This window comes from Trichoplax adhaerens, genomic scaffold (assembly GCF_000150275.1).
Source record: "Trichoplax adhaerens TRIADscaffold_21 genomic scaffold, whole genome shotgun sequence".
Classification (NCBI taxonomy): Eukaryota; Metazoa; Placozoa; class Uniplacotomia; order Trichoplacea; family Trichoplacidae; genus Trichoplax; species Trichoplax adhaerens.
In genome coordinates this window covers 1,121,245-1,139,018 of record NW_002060962.1, presented here as the reverse complement: position 1 = coordinate 1,139,018, position 17,774 = coordinate 1,121,245, and the positions used below count along the sequence as shown (strand labels likewise).

Below are 17,774 nucleotides of genomic sequence, written 5' to 3'. Positions count from 1 at the left end.
TAACTTGAGCATTTTGTTATGCATATATACTTCACAGCACCACTGTTTTCCTGCGATGGAAATAAGCACCACTCTCACTTAGAACTAGGTTCCAGTAGTCGCTCTCAAGGATCTCCTCCAGATTGATCTCTAATAATGAAAAATAAAAGTTCTTTCAATCAGGTTTTCCTTTCTGAAAAGTTATTGTAAAACTTGGATTAGCTAGAATACAACGTAGCATTATATTGATAACATTAAATTGTGTCATTTTATGAAGAATCTGTTAAGTCTATAGAATAACCTCTAGTTACATTCTTAGAAAAAGCTGAATCTTTAATCACTTAAATCTAAGTAATGCTTGTGATTTGTTTTCTACCAGTTAGAAGGTATACATTCGTATAAAAACTTATGCCTGCACGTTCTGTTTATAAATTTTATTATTCAATACATTATACTATGTATTTATTAAATAACAGGATGAAACTCAATTCATAGTGCTGCAAAGTAACAACAACCGGTTTAACTTGACCCAACTTTAGCAGCAAGTATTACTTACTTTTAAAGCAGAACCGGCAGACTGAAATTTCTCTTCGATCACTTTCATCGTATTTTCTGAACCTTCCCTTCGTAATAAGCAGAAATAACGGATCAATTTCCATCATTAACTATTTTACCACAAAGTCTTTACTGAGGAAATCTAATTGTACTGTCGAAAGTGCTATCTTTTATGTTATAAATTTAGCAATCAAATACTTGAAGCGATCTTTCATCGTAATATTTTCATCTTGCGGTGATTGCATAGGCTCAGGATTCCCGGACTTCTTCAGATTGCTAAAGTATGAAAAATAATCTAGTCAAACATATCTGCTTGGACGAATGGCTGCATCGTAGCTGGTTAACTAATTCTTAGATTAAAAGACAAAGATCATATGTAATGATTTCAGCCAATTCTTGTAGTACAGTAACTGTAATACAGCAGGAGATTATTACAAGGTCATTCCATCATAATACACAGTGAGTAATCATTCAAGTAAACTGCGATAATTTTAACTTGATTTAGCTACAGTAGTTACATTAGTAAAGAGTATGGTGCTTGTAAAATACGATGTACAGTATATAGTGTAGAACATTCCGATGTAATTCCAGATCTTACAAAATAGGCAAACAGATATATGTCAATAAGATATAAAAGTTGAGGGCGATGAGAGTAAGCAAATGTGCAAGAGTGATGGCGATTTATGTGATAGAAGTTAATAGACAAGATCTGCAGTTAAATGTGAATGTAAGCTAATAGCTAACAGCTATTCTAGTTCCAAAGTCACAAATCTCTAAACGACACCAATTCTATACTACCTACAGCTCAACTAGATGTGCTAAATGGTTAATGTAAGCTAATTGATGACATCATCTTGCCATATGTCCCTAAGGCATTTAATGGCACTGAATAAGTCGTATAAATTACTTAGGTGTAAAAAAATAGAATTCAAATTTTCGCTTGTTCTTAAGCCAAAATTTGCTTTAAATGTGTGCTACACTTGATACAATATATGTAAAGAAGAGCAGAATATTTAATTCTCTGATGGAAAGCTTACTGACATAAACACATAATACCACATCATGGAATAGTATTGTTTCTGGATCAGTTTACCGGATACAATCAACTTACAACGTCATTTGGAATTTCTCTTTAAACTGGGTAAAGGGCGAATTTGTAGTAACTCCTAGTTCCTTCCGAAGATTTGTTAATAACTCTTCTTTTCGAGCGATCGTTTGATGTAAACTTTGTATTTCCGCTTCCAGCTAAGATATTACGAAATTGAAATTTTTATACTGTCAATATTGTATTGTTATACTGATGGATTAACCGCGTTACTTATAAATTCACTCAAGTTACTATGAAATGTAGCATTTTTGTATTATGAAGGTATATATATATATACTTGGAAATGCTTGTACGAAACATTGTTCTCAAGGTCTAACCTTAGTTATTTCATCTCTTATTTTATCTTTCTTTGCATCTTCAGAGATACTATTGTCGTTGGTGCCAATGGAACGTATATCTCCTTCGCTACTACTCTCTCGAGGAATGCCTTGATGTCCATTTTGACTGGTAAAACGAAAGAGACTCATAAAGCGGTTTGCAGACGATTGTGGCGGCAATCTAGTCTTCTCATCAATATCCATTCCTTCATCAACATCTTCATCTTTATCGTGTTCTAATCTTTGCGGTCTGATCTGCCCACCAAGAGAATGTGAGCGCCTAGCCTTTAGAGATCTAGTTGATTCTCCAGACATTCCTGAGAGCATCGTTTTTTCTGCTTTGGATTCACAACAGCCGTTGGAAAAATTTTTGATATCCGATCCGAAATAATTGACAAACTTTGTTTGAGAATCCTTTTATAAATACCGTTACATCGTACATAAAATATGTACAATAGCTAGCTCACATTTTCATGGCTTACGCTGATATATTGCAAATAAATTAATTATGAAATAATAATCTCTACTGTATATGCTTGATTTCAAAAAAGTAATTACATTTTAATGCAAATTAAATTAGGAGCTGTAATTTAATATAAAATATCATTTTTAGACTAGTTAGAGCATTGATTTGAATAATACTTCGATTAGTCTGTGTGTCTGCATGTCTGTACATCTGCATATGAAAGTCTTCGGTATATTTATATTTGTAGGTATTCAGATTACTCTCATAAATATTGTAGTAGCTGTTATGAAGATATTTTAGCTTTTAATTGTAGACTTATCACAAGAAAATGACTAAACAGCAATCCATGATCTGTTTTCAAGGTGATACAAATTTAACGCTACCTGATGTCAAGCTTGTGCTTAAAATTTCTTTGTGCACTACAAGCAATTTGAACAGTAAAGCATAGAACAGAGCATCAGATCTAACCTTTGAAAGACATCAAAACTCATGAGCATTTGTTGCTTGTTGCTGTTGTGGCTAGCAATGATACCCAGCACAAAATGTTCAATGCTTTCAAGTTCTGATTTGAGTGTTTCTATACTTTGAGTAATATCTGCAGAGTTAGATGCTCTTCGATAAAATAGCTATAAGTCCGGTGTAACCTTCATGCAATAAACCCAAATGTTTGCCAGCGATAAGCACATATTCAAATAGTAAGACCGAAAATACGTAAACACAATCTGTCACGTCTACATTTATTTTATTCAGACGGATACTTACCTTCCTATTATTTAATTACTCCTGCGTCTATTAATCTATAACATATAGACAATGTCTTCATGCCTTACCCTGGAACAGAATTTCACTACGTGTATTGGGTGGCATATGGCTATTTGCATGCCGTATGTATCCGATAGCCTAATGTACTTAGGTAATTAATTATATTTTAAATTAGAACTTTGGTCTCATAAGCTACCTTATTAATTTATAAATTTATTGTCCTTTTAGTTTTATAGTACGTAATGTACGGTAATTGTAAATTTTGGGAGTGCGTTACACAGTATCTCGCATGAGGTAGAAATTTAACGTTAGCTTAGCCACCTTTCCAAGTCTAGCTTATCTTGCACATCAATATGTGATATAGCACATAGTCAACATGCAGAGGCTATGATTAATATATTTTGTTGTACATCATAAAATTTAGCCCCTGCAGAAATGAGCTGAGAACGATACAAAGCAAGCCATGCATAAATAACGGCACTGGGTAATGATAATTATTTAGAATATCTACTCGGTTATGGTTAAAATTTTGTTCGTTAGTACAAACACCAAGATTGAACCTTTGATTGAGCACATTTTAAATACTTCAGATAAATCTATTTCTATTCTACAGTAACTTTCTATACTAAAACCTTTCATGGCTATAAGAGTTTCAATACTACTTTTGGACTTTTAGAATAAAAAATTCTGATCGGAGTATTAAGCTACTTTTATATCTTGAAGACGAATGGTATTTACCAATGATCCGATAGGCATATATGGCAAGCTATTCTTAATATACTCATACAGTTTTTCACTTTAAAACTTTTCTAGAATAGATAATAATCAAATTGTTCTTAGCTAATGTTGACGAGATTTTTTAAGGCTAATAAAACAGATTTAAACATAGCTTCGATTAGTTTAACCGCTAAAAATGACTTCTGACTAAGGAAAGCATCCAAAATCACGCATTAAAGTCTAGAGTGTAATTTACTGCAAGATTTGCTTATTGCACCATAATGGTAGATTATCAGTAGCAGTAAATCCCGAAGCTGGGCAATATGTTGGGCGACTATATAGCTCGAAGAAGGATAAATGCAATTGCTGACTATTGATAATAATTTAGATAACAATGACCCTTTTTCGTTAATAATTACCCTGTCAGTCCTCCAAACTTATAACTCAATTTGTGTGACCCATTTGACTTGGATGAACATAGAGCCAGAAACCGATGCTTATCACGAGTTGTTATTAATAAAATGTAAACCAGCATTTGAATAAATAAACATACTTTAGTTGAATTCCTACCAAATAATCCAGCACAGATATTATCCATTGTAAAAACTGATTTGCGATAGATGCACTAACACCAGATCCCTTTAATCATCAGGAAAGGTTTATCAAGAAAGTTGAGGCTATGTTAGGGCTGCTTTAATGATGTATCCGATAGAATTTCTGATCAAACCAGACTTTGACGTAGCGGGAAGCCTCTCTTGATCAGGATAATTAAGGTGTTGCAATTCCTAACAGCTTCATTTCATTTAGATCATTATAAGCCACCATAGGAGATATAACCTTCAGAAATTAGTATACGCTTATTTATTTATTGATGTAACAATACAGTTAAACAAAATTAAAGTTGCGTGAAGGATTACCGCACTTGCCTACTAAGTGTTGATGATTATTTACATCTGTACAAATATAAGAATTACATTTCGACGCAAATTGTCTAACAATAGCCTGTTTTACTAAACGAATGAATTTCAATGCGACACCATGATGCGATAATTTACACAACATTCTATTCTATTCTATTAGGATGCTTTATTCTCTTATCGACATAATTTGATGTCCCAAATAAAAGTGTACAATCGCAATATAATTTCATTCGATATAACCTACAAAAATGGAATGTAAAAATGTACAGTACTTTATCATCCAACTAAATTTTCTTAATTGCTCTCTTACACGCAGATATATCATTACATCATCAGCTTTGATTTTAAATTATAGTAAAATTTTCTTTCTGAAGGTTTTAAGCGTGCAATTAAAATTATTTTTTAAGTTAATCTATAAGAGTTAATATCTGCCTTTAAATATAAAAAGACATTGTACTCTGATACAAATTATCAGGGTTAAAGGTAATATTAAACCAGATACTATCTTTGATTACATAGCATCTGTATATTATTTCATTGACGAGCTAGTTATGATTGTAAGGCCTCGTATGGATTCCTAAACAAATAATGGAGAGATGATACTATTAACTTACAAGGTAGATTTATTCATTTTTATGAGAACAGCTCATTTTTAACAATATTAAAGATGCTGTCTAGATAAAGTTCACGGAATTGCATCATTTTGGCTACATTAAGTAAGCATCCTGCCAATTGGAATGCATTTTAGAAGTCATTAGATTTTATAAAATATTTTCAAATATTAGTAATCTTATCTTGATAAAGTTGATAGGATTACGTCATTTTGGTTACATTAAGTGGCATTCTGTCCAATTAGAAAGCATTTTAGCTGCAGTTAAATTATAAAATATTATCCTAAAAGCCTAATTATCTTGCATTCCGTTTGCTTATAATAAACCTGTTTACTAAACCAGTTGCAGGCATGAAAACTGGTTTCAGGGCTAACTTATCAAGCGTGAGCGAAATTTTATAATGATACTATAGGAAATCAGAAAAAATGCTGACGTGTATGGGCGATATCAAGTGCACTTAATATGAATTTGCAAAGTAAGTTTAATCAAGGCAAATTCTAAATATACAGAATCATTGTTACTAGTATGAAAGAAATATTCAAGCTAAATTAAACATTACTAAAAATTAAATTATACAGACTCGTACAGACTCATCTATATACAGAGAAAGACCGTGAGAATGATACTTACTACCCAGCAGGCCCTCTTAAATAACATAAATAACAACCGGTTTAATAGCAATGTATTCTATAGAAGCAGAAACTATTTAAGCTCGCCACGCTTACTGATAGATCAAATCGAATAAACGTCGTCAGCAACAAGTACTCCACATTTTCTACCGTGATCGTGAATTTCAATCACGGTTCTAATTACGAAGGTTAAAGCCTAACATCAGCTCAACTCAAGGTAGATTTTTCGAAATTTAATTAAAGATATCTTAAAAAAATTTTATAATTCTAATCATAACAGATACCTCCATTCAATCCGAATCTAACATTAGCGTGGATTTATTCTTAAAAACTAGATTACCCTTTCCGGAAAGATTTGTTAATGCATTCTACGTTATAATTTTGTACATGAATTTAGAACTATTATTTTCCAAGAAATCACTACAAAAAATTAGCTAACCAATATACCATCAACATGACCAAACAAGTTAAAGTCGACATAGATCTCGAATGTCCTAAAGGTGCGAATCAATCATGAACACATTACAAACTATACACTAAATTATTACATGTACATAAAATAGAATTATTTTTTATCCTTTCGAATAGCATAGCATAATTAGAATAATCCTAATAATATCATGAATGTATATAGAACTGGCTAACGGATATAGAACATGTAATAATATTTTAAGATATCAGGAGCTAATACTATAAATCAATGTTTAAAGTAATACGTATCAAATACTATCAATGTGCCTACTGCTGCATACGTGTATTATCACTCAGTTAGGACTAACTACTAGTCGTAATTGAGTTAATATCAATTTTTTATAATACCGTAAGATTAACCTCAATTTACATATGTGAAAGTAAAGTACTGACAAAGTCGACAAAAATTTACTAGACTGACATAGATTTACAAATGAAACATGTTACCCATCAACTCTACGATAGCACAAGCTATTATAAATAAATAGCGCAGTATGCATTCATTATCAAAATTATAGGAAGGAGATTCTGTTTATTTTAAATGTATGAATCTCATCCATGTGCTGCATAAGCTTAAATTGAATGTACCCATATTGCTCTTAACTTTGTAATTTATTTAAGGATTTATTTCTTCATGTAGTTAACAACTATGAGTAGCTTTAACTTGAATTGGATAGATACTTTGCATGGATGTGCATTGCTATTTTTTTTAATTTACTTATAGCGAAAATATTTCATAAGACTACTAACAACTACAATTGCTTCGACTTTTTTGAAATTTACCTTTGAATTACGAGTTTAAATATGATAGTTCATCATGTTAATTTACGAATTTCTTAATTTAATTATACATCTGAAAGAAAATAAATTCCTTTTGACATCTATGTAGTTTAGCAGGATATTTTGATGATATCTACCTTGCTAGATCACTTTACTTATTAAATATATTAACTGAGGCCTACCATACGATTTATTATTTCCCTTCTAATACCCAATTTTAATTTTAGCCATTAAATTTCTACCAGACTAAGCATAAATGATAATCAGACACGCACTTTACTTAGCTGCAGACAGTATCTACGAAGTATTCCATGTCTTAAATACTAGCATCAAATCTCCATGTATATTTATATTAGCTGTCGTATTCAGTTTTAAGTTATAGATTAATTAGGAAAATTTTGGTACGAATTAATATTAGTGGACCCTTTCGATACTGTAGAATATTGTATTAATAATATTCATTTGTCATGACTGTGAATTACTCTGCAGTTAAAGAGTTCCATCATTCCAAATTAAGATATCCTATCAGATATGATTGGTTTCAATATCTTTCTAGCTAAACTCGATAATTTACTATCTTGAATTGATGATAATAGAAGCAGAACAAAGTGAGCAACCTGATAAGAGTAGTAGCAGTTCTGCGAAAACATGGGTAGGCCTCCTGATAGTCTTGTTATTGGCAATAACAAGTACAGTTGAAATACAGTTTGCGAATTCTATGGCATCATTAAATTTTACAGCTTTTACATTTGCGACCTGGTGAGTAAATTTATTCTTATGTTCTAAATATGACGACAATTAATTGAATATTTCATATAAATAATAGGTATGGACGAAATTTCTCGATATTAATATATCCTTGCTACTGCCTATTTGGTCTTATGACTGGCAAATCGCTAAAATCCATGTGGAGGTTCGTCTTATTTTTCACCACATAGAAATAAATATTAGTCTTTACTACTTTTTATTATAGTTTAACATTAATTGATTCAAGGATTTTAGTCACTATATCAGTTTAAAAGAAATAGGTCATTAGCTTATAAAGATCATAAATTGGATATATCAACAATGATTATTAAAATCAGTGAGACGAAATATTTTTCGCGTGCGATACAAGTAATGAATAAAAATCTACTAATAGAAAGGAGTGTCTACAAAGTATTATTCTTTAATTAAGCTAGAATCGACACTTATTCTCTATCTATTCGAATTCTAGTATCTTGATATTAACTAATGCTAAAATTCTTAAACAGCTTACTGCATATTATATTATTATTTGTTATCGCTGTTAATATCAAAATGGTAGCTTTAAATTTGATCAGCTGTAATGAAATCATCGGTTTGGCAAAAACAAACTTAAAATAATTTTCCATTCGCAGTGAGGATTGTGTCGTATTGAAGCAAGACGGAAATTATAAACAAGGCTTTTTCAAAAAAGTCCTCCCAGTAACCGTAATTTATAATTCCGCATATTACTTTTATTATTATGCCTTGGATATAAGCCCTCCTAGCGATTGTTCAGCTGTAATGGCTGTCAACATTGCACTGATATATATTCTATCGATATATTGGTTAAAAGAACCATTACTAGCTTTAAGGGTAATTTGAAACATTTCGTTTTACTACAGAAATAAAATTACATAATTAAATTTGTATTATTTGGTATATTTCTACAATAATACATTGCCATTGAAAACCTCAGGTAAATATAATATTTAAATCACATTTCCATAGGTCATTGCAGTGGTTGCAGCCATGACTGGCGTTTTCGTCTTCGCTTATTCTTACGGATTACATGGATCAAGCATTTTGGGAATCATTTTTTCGTTATCTGTTGCAGTTTTGACAGCTATCTACAGGGTATAATGTTTAATTTTATCTTGTTTATTATTGATTAAATATGTTACTTAGCCAGTACTTATCGACATATGACGTAATATGTATTTTCAACGGCTAATTCTGTAAGTACTTACGTTATAACTTTTATTATGACTTTAGGTATATCTAAAGCTTGTGCTTCCTGACCCATCAGTTGGTCAAGCTTCCCTTTTACTCACCGTAGTTTGCGCTCTTATTGTACTCTTCTCATGGCCACTAATTTTAGTAGCGATTTCACTTGGGATTGAGACCATCGAATGGGAAACTATCCCTTGGTATGAGCTCAATGTGACTTCTATATTTTCTCTCCTCGTCAGTGCTTTAATTTTTCTTGGTACTGCCGTGAGTTTTCCAATATTCGTAGCAGTTGGTATGCTACTTAGTATTCCTGGCAATGCTTTCGTGGATGTAATATATCGTCATATTATATTTGATGGCATTAAGATCTTTGGCGTATTCCTTATTTGTTCAAGCTTCCTCATATTACTAATTCCAGTTGATAAAGCGCGTCGTCTATCACGATGGATGGTTCCTTGCTGCTATAGAAAAGTTACCCTGTAATTCTGCACAATATTGGTCATAAATACTGCAATAATACTTTAGCTACCTTTTATGAGTCAGCTATAGATACTTGATATTATTCTTTAAAATCTTTATTAAGTTAAATTAAAATAATTTGCTACTGCATTTCTATTTAATTCGACCTTAAAATCATACAAGACAAAAATAATCGTATTTTTTAATTTTTTAATTTGATTTTCGAAATTAATGTATATATATACAGTACTTACGTAATACAGCGAATTTTAAATGTATAAAATCTCGATAAAGAAGGTTAAATAGCAAAGCTGCGCATGTGCGTTCATATTCGGATTAAATGTATTTAAAAATTATTTTGATAATTGTATTTTCTAATTGAAATTGAGCGACATTTATTTTATCCTTCGTGCTGTAAGAGCCGTTACTTAGCAATAATTTCAGAATTTACTTTGCCTTTCAAGTATCATGAGAGTGAAGTTGCGATCTGTTATATTCTAAATATGCAGTACCTGATATACGTTTGTTTTTGCAATAAATAGTTATCGACTAACGCATACATTATTTTCATAGAATTAGTCTAAACCTGTAATACTATTTAAAGATAAATTTTTAATTAACCTTCTCCAATTATAACTGTTTAAGTATATTCATTGCGCTATTTTGAGCACATATTCAAAACAATAAAATTTGTAAATCCCAGAATTGTGTACGTCATTGTTCATTAAGTATCAATCTTGTGAATGATCATAACATTTTAATGTCTCCACGTGGGTTAAGTTATTAGTCAACTTAAATATTTTAATTTTGCACCATCATAATTCGAAGTACTTGTTCATTCAGTGTTGGTGGTTTCTAGAGTACCGTATTTCATGAAATTTTGGTAATTTGATTGTTTATAGTAGTTTCTTAACCTGTTCTTAGATACCTAGTCAGATCAAAAATCATCAACTACTGCAATTGTAATTAATGTAGAACAATTAATTAACCCAATCTTCGATATTTAATTATGCAAAGGCGCCGCTGCTAAAAGTCTTTAATATGCAAAAATAGAAAATTTAAATGTTAAATTTTATTTAAATTACAAGTTCTCGCGGGCATTCAAAATGAATATTCACAAAGTGCCATTGATACATAAACATATGAACGATTATTCAGTATAAACAGATCGGCAATCCACAATTCGATCGTTTATTATCTGAGTTATATCACAAGAAGTATATTTTTACCACTTAAGCAATTGGGAATAACTGCAAAGTTCAAGATTTTTTCTGATATCTAGCCTATATGATCTTAGCTTTACTGATCTATCAGATAATCAGTTAATTAACACTTAATTTTAATCTACTGATTATTATAGAACTTTAGTCCATTAAATATACCCAGTAAGTACAGTCTTAAGGCTACCTTATAATTTTTTTTATACGATGCGATCTAGCTGTAATTATAAGTATAATCAAGAGATATTTGTTAAATTGTTATGAATATTTCAACTCTAAAATAAATTTTAATACTATAGTCAACTTTTGGTACAAAGAGAATTGTTATTGAGGAGAATTTTTTTCTACCTTGAAGATATTGTATACACATTTTCGCATGACATTGATTGTTACTAAAGCTATTTATCAAATTTCCAAATGCTATTATCTGTTTGGAAATTATTTTTATATTTCTATTGAAAAGATTGCAATACTATCGCAGCTGAATTCGAAGACAGTGGTTTCAATCGTAATAATCTCATTCCTAATATAAATTGTGCTTCGCCATGCTAATAAAATTTATCCAATGCAATTTTAAAATTTAATTTATGCATCAGCGTATTTCTTCGTTTAGTATCATTTAATAACTGTTCATTCAGTAGAAGAGCAATAGATAACTTTAGGCTTTCGAAACGTCTTATTGCAATGTTAATGTAATACTCCAAACCAAGATGATAGTATTAGTGAAAGTAGAGTATCCGGCTCAATCATGTAAATAATTCCGTTCTAAATTTTGCTACTAGTATAAGGTAATATTTATTTCTATAAATCCGCGATGTTTACTAGTATTTTGCTTCCTGGTAATAGGCCATAAAATCCTTCATTTTTTTAAAATAAGCATTGATCTTCAACGTGAACTTCAGTCGTGTAGAACTCCAATATTAATAGCTATAGCTACTGTAAGTAGGCTCATGTACAGAAAATATCAAAGACACTTTGGCAACAAAAAATAGAACCGAGATATTCACAGTTTATTTTGTAGCTTAATATAGATCCTATCGCACAGTGGTAGAGTCCAAGAACAAAATATATAAACTGAACCGACAAATTTTCAATCGCATCCATTTTGTCTGAAAATACTTCAATATATTGTTTTTCTATTTATGTTTGGAAGGTAATATACTACTTTCATTACATCTTAGTAAAGTGCTTCACTTTTTATTATATTTAAAGCATAATTGATGTAAGCTGATTGCTATCTGACCAATATTCTGTAGCTGATTCAAGCTAGAGATCTCGATCCATGTTGATTCCAATTCGGTAAGAATTTGTAGCAGGATTACGTATCCTGCAGCTTTAGTCAACTCGAAACATAACAACTTAATAGTGCTGTCCTGTTATTTATCATTCTCTACTGTCCAAATTTAGCTGCATTTTCTAGCTATATTACAATAAAAATATCTTCCATATCATTAAAGTATTCAAACATCACAATAAAAATGTATTGTAGAGCACTATCTTAGCTTATAATTCGGACCTTTAACCTGTTATAGCCTTAGCTAGATATTAATCGCTACGAATGTTAGCAGTGTTGCCTAAATTATTATTTAATTGCTGTTTTCATTTAGTTTAAATAATTCTGGTAGCTAAAAATAACCAAGTTCTATTTCAGCATATTCTTGCAGTTGTAAGAATATAGCTATCCATCTAGCTTACTGAATATATTTAGAATAATACGGGTATATCACTTCGTAAGTATTTTATAATATCTCTGGTTTTTGAATAAATTGATACTATACTTATTACATTGCTTCAGTTGTAACATATTAATGTAGTTCTTTTTAAATCTTACTGTGAGGCATTTTGCTTTAAGCAAGGTAGCTGTTATTACTTGGAATCCGACTTAGACGGAAACCTATTTTGTAATCGCCATAAAGTATCAACAAGTTTTGGCTTAGATATTATATTTAATTGGCTACTCGGTTGCAAAAAATTATGTAAATATATAAAAATTGCAGTTTATAGCACATTAAGTGATTTAAAGTTGGCTTCAAGGTTTACATATTAGAAAATATGATTTAAAAGAGGGTCCGACTTTAAAGCTATTATGATACGCGATGTTTTAGTAACTACAATCACAGTAGTAGGGAAACCATTGCGGCCACTAATGTTTTGTCTAAACCTTTCATTGCGATTAAATCAACTATGATCGTCGGCAAATTGATTACGATTAATTTTCAGCATTGTAGACCATTCTTACTTCAGCATAAAGAGTACAATTAACAGTGAATTTTTCTGTAGAGCAATTACTGTAAAAATATACAACATGAAGCAACGCCCTTGAGCTCTTCTATCGGAATTATTAATAAACAAAGAGTCTGAAAATAGAAAATTAGCCTATTAACTTCAAGTTATCCAGTTTCAGGCGCATGCTTACAATATTAATTTAATTATCAACATGCATAAAAAAATGAGACAATGAAGAAAAAGTTTTCTATCCTAAACATTATTCTTATATACAAATTAAACTGACAAGATCAGTTTTCCTTAGTGCAACAATTCATTTAAAGAGATATTACTAATTCACAAGCTCTATCGTACCTTGATTTCCTTGGCCTCAAGAAAAAGCTTTTGAATACTAGTATTAATAGAAGAAGCTGGAGTAGACGCCTAATTATCAATCTAGTGAAAAATAAATAATACCACTGTCTTATCTCTCACTCAAACATTGTTTAAATTGCCTTGACATTACTTAAGGTTCTGGACTAATTCGACGCTTATTTAGCATCAGCAACAAACATCCATTTACCGCCATCAGGTACTGATTTTCAATCTATCACATTGTCAGTAAATTAGTATAAAATAAGACTAATCATTCATTTTACTTTACAAGTACGAAATAGTTTGATGATGATTTTAAATTCATACTTTAACGAATGTAAAATATAAACTTTTGTATAGCTTCTGGTATGCACACTAGGAATTAAAAATTTTAATTCTGTTTGCGTTAAGTCAGTTTTTGACTAGAAAACTTCATCCACTGTTACATTAATTCTTTGTATTCAATTTATTATAATTATGATTTAGCGAAAATATAGTAGCTGATAGCAAAATATGAAGGCTTCGTGCCATAATTTTAAATGCCGTAACCATCAACCCATTAACACGTCCCGAATATTCTTTTATGAGTAAATATTGGAAAGGTTTATACGATGAAATCTCTATGGTATTGTAGCCGTGTGATATTGCTATCGATTTAACGAAGGGGAGCGCAATCGAGAGAATGCATTACTTTATTGATACACGATACCAGTAGCAATAGTATCTAAGGATTCAAAGATATGGGGTACTGCTAAACAGTAAATTTACATTATTAATGCATTCTTAAATGATCCGTTTATATCTTCGTTTAAAATTTGCACCCTTGGGAGTATTCAACAAACTAGTAACATTGAGCACCGTAATTCTTCCCTCCCAGCCGTAGTTTTGTCTATCACTTAATCAATGGAAGTAAAATTAATACTATTAATCTATGAGTCTTGATGAGCAATTGATAATAGTATGTATGTTTAAAGTAGCTCCAGTGCAATCAAGTATGTCTCAGAACCAGTTATTCAATCATTTCCCAGCGTTATAATGCCACCTCTAGTTTTAAGATAAGCATTAACATTGTATTGTAAAGTTGAATGTAATATCTTATACGTGACCTTAGTCAATTCTTAATAAGATTTATGAATTTCTTAGGTTTTGACTTTTTTTTCTGTATAGCAAGGGGCATTTAATTATACACAAACCCTGATCGTGATAGTCATTAGGATGTGTATTAATAACAACATCTCTAACTTCAGTACATACAGGAGCTCAGAATCGGGTTCAATTCGTATTAATAAATCATCAAAAAATTGCAATTTCATTTTTATTTATCAATAACTTTAGTATCCTATAAGTAAATATGAGAGAAAACGAAAATCAAACTCAAATATCGGAAAAAGGTTTGTGACGGTATATCAGGAATTGAATTTTAACTTTAAAGTAAAAAAGCAGGGTTTCTTTAGAATAAATAATACACCATGACATGTTTCATATTAATGGCACGAATTTTTCAAAATTCGCGCAGCTTGTGGTCTTACTAACAACTTCAGAAAGTAATAACGATATAACAGGAGAAATTAAATTTCGAAACTCAGCAGAACAGCTTCAAAGTGCTATAGTTATTCATATCAACTCGACTGTCGATCAAGATCATGTATTTACATATCATTCGGTTACAATCTTTTACATCACACGAATATAGGAACTTTTAAAATTGTTCAATATGATTTTTCTCTAGTGAGAAAGTTACTTAATTCAGTACATACATAAGCAAAATCAGAATGAAGCAAGAACTACAGTTTCTTGTAAACTTTAATTTAATGCATATGTTCGGTTCGCATAACAACTATCACGGACTATCAAGCAATAATTATAATCATATTATTCATGCAATCTTAAAATCTCACATACAATTCATCTATTTTCGTACAATCTAGCAATCTTAGTCTTGGATATACTGTATTTGGGGCTTTACTACAACTGGCAACTAGCAACTTGTTTAAAGGTCTTGCGGTTGCAAAACTCTTTACGCAACTGAGATCATTTTTATCTGTTTATTAATTATCTAGAAGATGAAGCTTGCAAACAACATTGCAATACGTACTCGATCAAATCATCAATGGGTTTGGTCGCAGTACTACTACTGGCAGTTGCTGTAGTACTAGAAGGTCAATTTGGCCGCGATCTTACATCGGGAAATTTTACTGCTATAGCATTTGCTACGTGGTAAGTTCAAAACGTAAACATATTTATTTCTATTCTATCTGAAATTCTCCATTTTGTTGCCATATATTTACGTGTACTAGGTATGCTAGATCATGGACAGTCATCTGTTATCCACTCTACTGTCCAATTGGCATGATATTTGGAAAATCCTTAAAAGAAATGTGGAAGTGAGTATATTGACAGTATTAATTAGTACTCAAGATCTAGAGATTCAATAATGTTCTCGAATTGAAGAGTATTCATAAAGCAAACTGGAATGATACGAACCGTAGTATGCAACATAATTGATTTTAGCGCTTTTTTTATTAACCTATGGTTTAAATAGGGAAGATTCGTCCATTTTACAATATCATGGCAAATTCACGAAAGGATTCATTATCAGAATTATACCAATAACCATTTTTTTAGCTGCATCTTATACTTGCTTCTTTTACGCTGTAAAAATGGTATCACCAACTGATTACATAACCATTCTAAGTGTGAACATTGCCTTGATATATATTCTGTCTGTGACTTGGCTACGAGAACCTGTGATACTTCTGCGGGTAAGATCTTTACTTTCTATATGAATCATCACTTAAAGCGTATCATACTCAAGATTTCTCAAATTTCTTCATTTTGATACTGCTAGCTAATACTTGAACTTTATTTATACTTTCAACAGGTAATTGCTGTCGTTCTAGCTATTGCAGGCGTGCTGTTCTACGCCATTTCATATAGACAAAGTGGCTCTGGTACAGTTGGAGTTATCATGTCTTTAATATCAGCATTGCTTTCAGCTTTATATAGGGTAAAATTTAAAATCATCTACACGTTATAAAATTCTCTGCAGCTTTTCTAAAATCCCTTATAAATCTAATTACCTCTAATACTAACATTTTGCGAAGTGCTGAGCTTGGCGTCCATTAATTTAATTTTGTTTTAAGTAAATTTAATTTAGTTATTAATACTTTACGTAGATAACTGCTAAATAACAAAGAACTACATTAAAAAGAAAATGGTAAAATTGCTTTGAAAGCAAAACTAACACAAACATCTTCTGGGGTGTTTATTCTATCGATTTGCATAGGTATATTTGAAAAGAGTACTGCCTGATTCCTGCTTTGGTAAGACATTACTAGCACTCAGTGCCGTTAGTATGACTGTCTTACTGTCGGGGTGGATATTTGTACTGCTTTTCTCAGCTACTGGATTTGAAGCTTTAAACTGGGATGTTATGCCATGGGATTCCCTCAACTTAACCGCAGCATTTGGAGTGGCAATTCATGCTCTAACATTTTTAGGAACAGCAGTTAGCTATCCTGTTTTCGTTGCTATCGGTTTATTGCTTGGAATACCTGGCAATGCAATTGTGGATATTGCAATGCATCATGTTATATTTGATTATTTAAAAATCCTTGGAGCAATTCTTATTAGCTGTAGCTTCCTAATCTTATTGATTCCGGAAGATAAAGCAATCACTATCTCAAAGCGAATCCTTTCCGCCTGCTTAAGACTGATGATTAAATGTAATCAAAACAACCTTTCGACAGACCCAACGACACCTACGAATAATGGTATAACTTCAGCCTCTTCTAGCTATTTCTTCATCGATTCTAAGTATAACTCCGGTTTGGCCGAAACTCAGATATAAGATAATGGCTGTTATTTGTTTGCTAAAGCAATTTATTCGATGGAAACAATTTGATAATGAATAATCATGGCATGGCAGGTTTCGTGCAAGCGAAAAATATACTCTGAATCATACAAATATTATCTTGTTATTTTGCTCTACTGCAGAGTATTTCATTCCTATAACATTAGCAGGCATAAAAGGCAAATGATGCCGATGTTACATGCTATTAATGCGATCTTGCCTTATTACATGTGTAGATCGGTCAATATCTAGATCTTATGATTGCTTAAGGTATTCCGACTAAAGTTCTTAATTATTACTTGCGATTTAGTTCCCTTATTAATTATTACTAGCGAAATGCGTAGAAATTGTACGGAATATAGTACTATTTTAAGTTAGTAATTATAATAGT

General features: G+C 31.3%; 3 protein-coding genes across 3 annotated transcripts; 2 read left to right on the top strand and 1 right to left on the bottom strand.

Moving 5' to 3' along the window:
* Positions 1-84: 84 nt before the first annotated feature.
* TRIADDRAFT_61187 (uncharacterized protein) lies at positions 85-2,274 on the bottom strand (the record flags this gene model as incomplete). Its single annotated transcript, XM_002117057.1, has 5 exons — positions 85-129; positions 536-602; positions 733-810; positions 1,646-1,779; positions 1,960-2,274. The coding sequence occupies 5 exons, from the start codon at positions 2,272-2,274 to the stop codon at positions 85-87; spliced, it is 639 nt and encodes a 212-aa protein (XP_002117093.1).
* Positions 2,275-6,518: 4,244 nt separating this feature from the next.
* Positions 6,519-9,754, top strand: TRIADDRAFT_61186 (uncharacterized protein; the record flags this gene model as incomplete). Its single annotated transcript, XM_002117137.1, has 5 exons — positions 6,519-6,564; positions 7,912-7,967; positions 8,142-8,228; positions 9,050-9,175; positions 9,314-9,754. The coding sequence occupies 5 exons, from the start codon at positions 6,519-6,521 to the stop codon at positions 9,752-9,754; spliced, it is 756 nt and encodes a 251-aa protein (XP_002117173.1).
* Positions 9,755-14,881: 5,127 nt separating this feature from the next.
* TRIADDRAFT_61185 (uncharacterized protein) lies at positions 14,882-17,380 on the top strand (the record flags this gene model as incomplete). Its single annotated transcript, XM_002117136.1, has 6 exons — positions 14,882-14,921; positions 15,591-15,747; positions 15,828-15,914; positions 16,073-16,292; positions 16,412-16,537; positions 16,817-17,380. 6 exons carry the CDS (start codon positions 14,882-14,884, stop codon positions 17,378-17,380), a joined length of 1,194 nt encoding a protein of 397 aa, XP_002117172.1.
* Between the last annotated feature and the right edge of the window lie 394 nt (positions 17,381-17,774).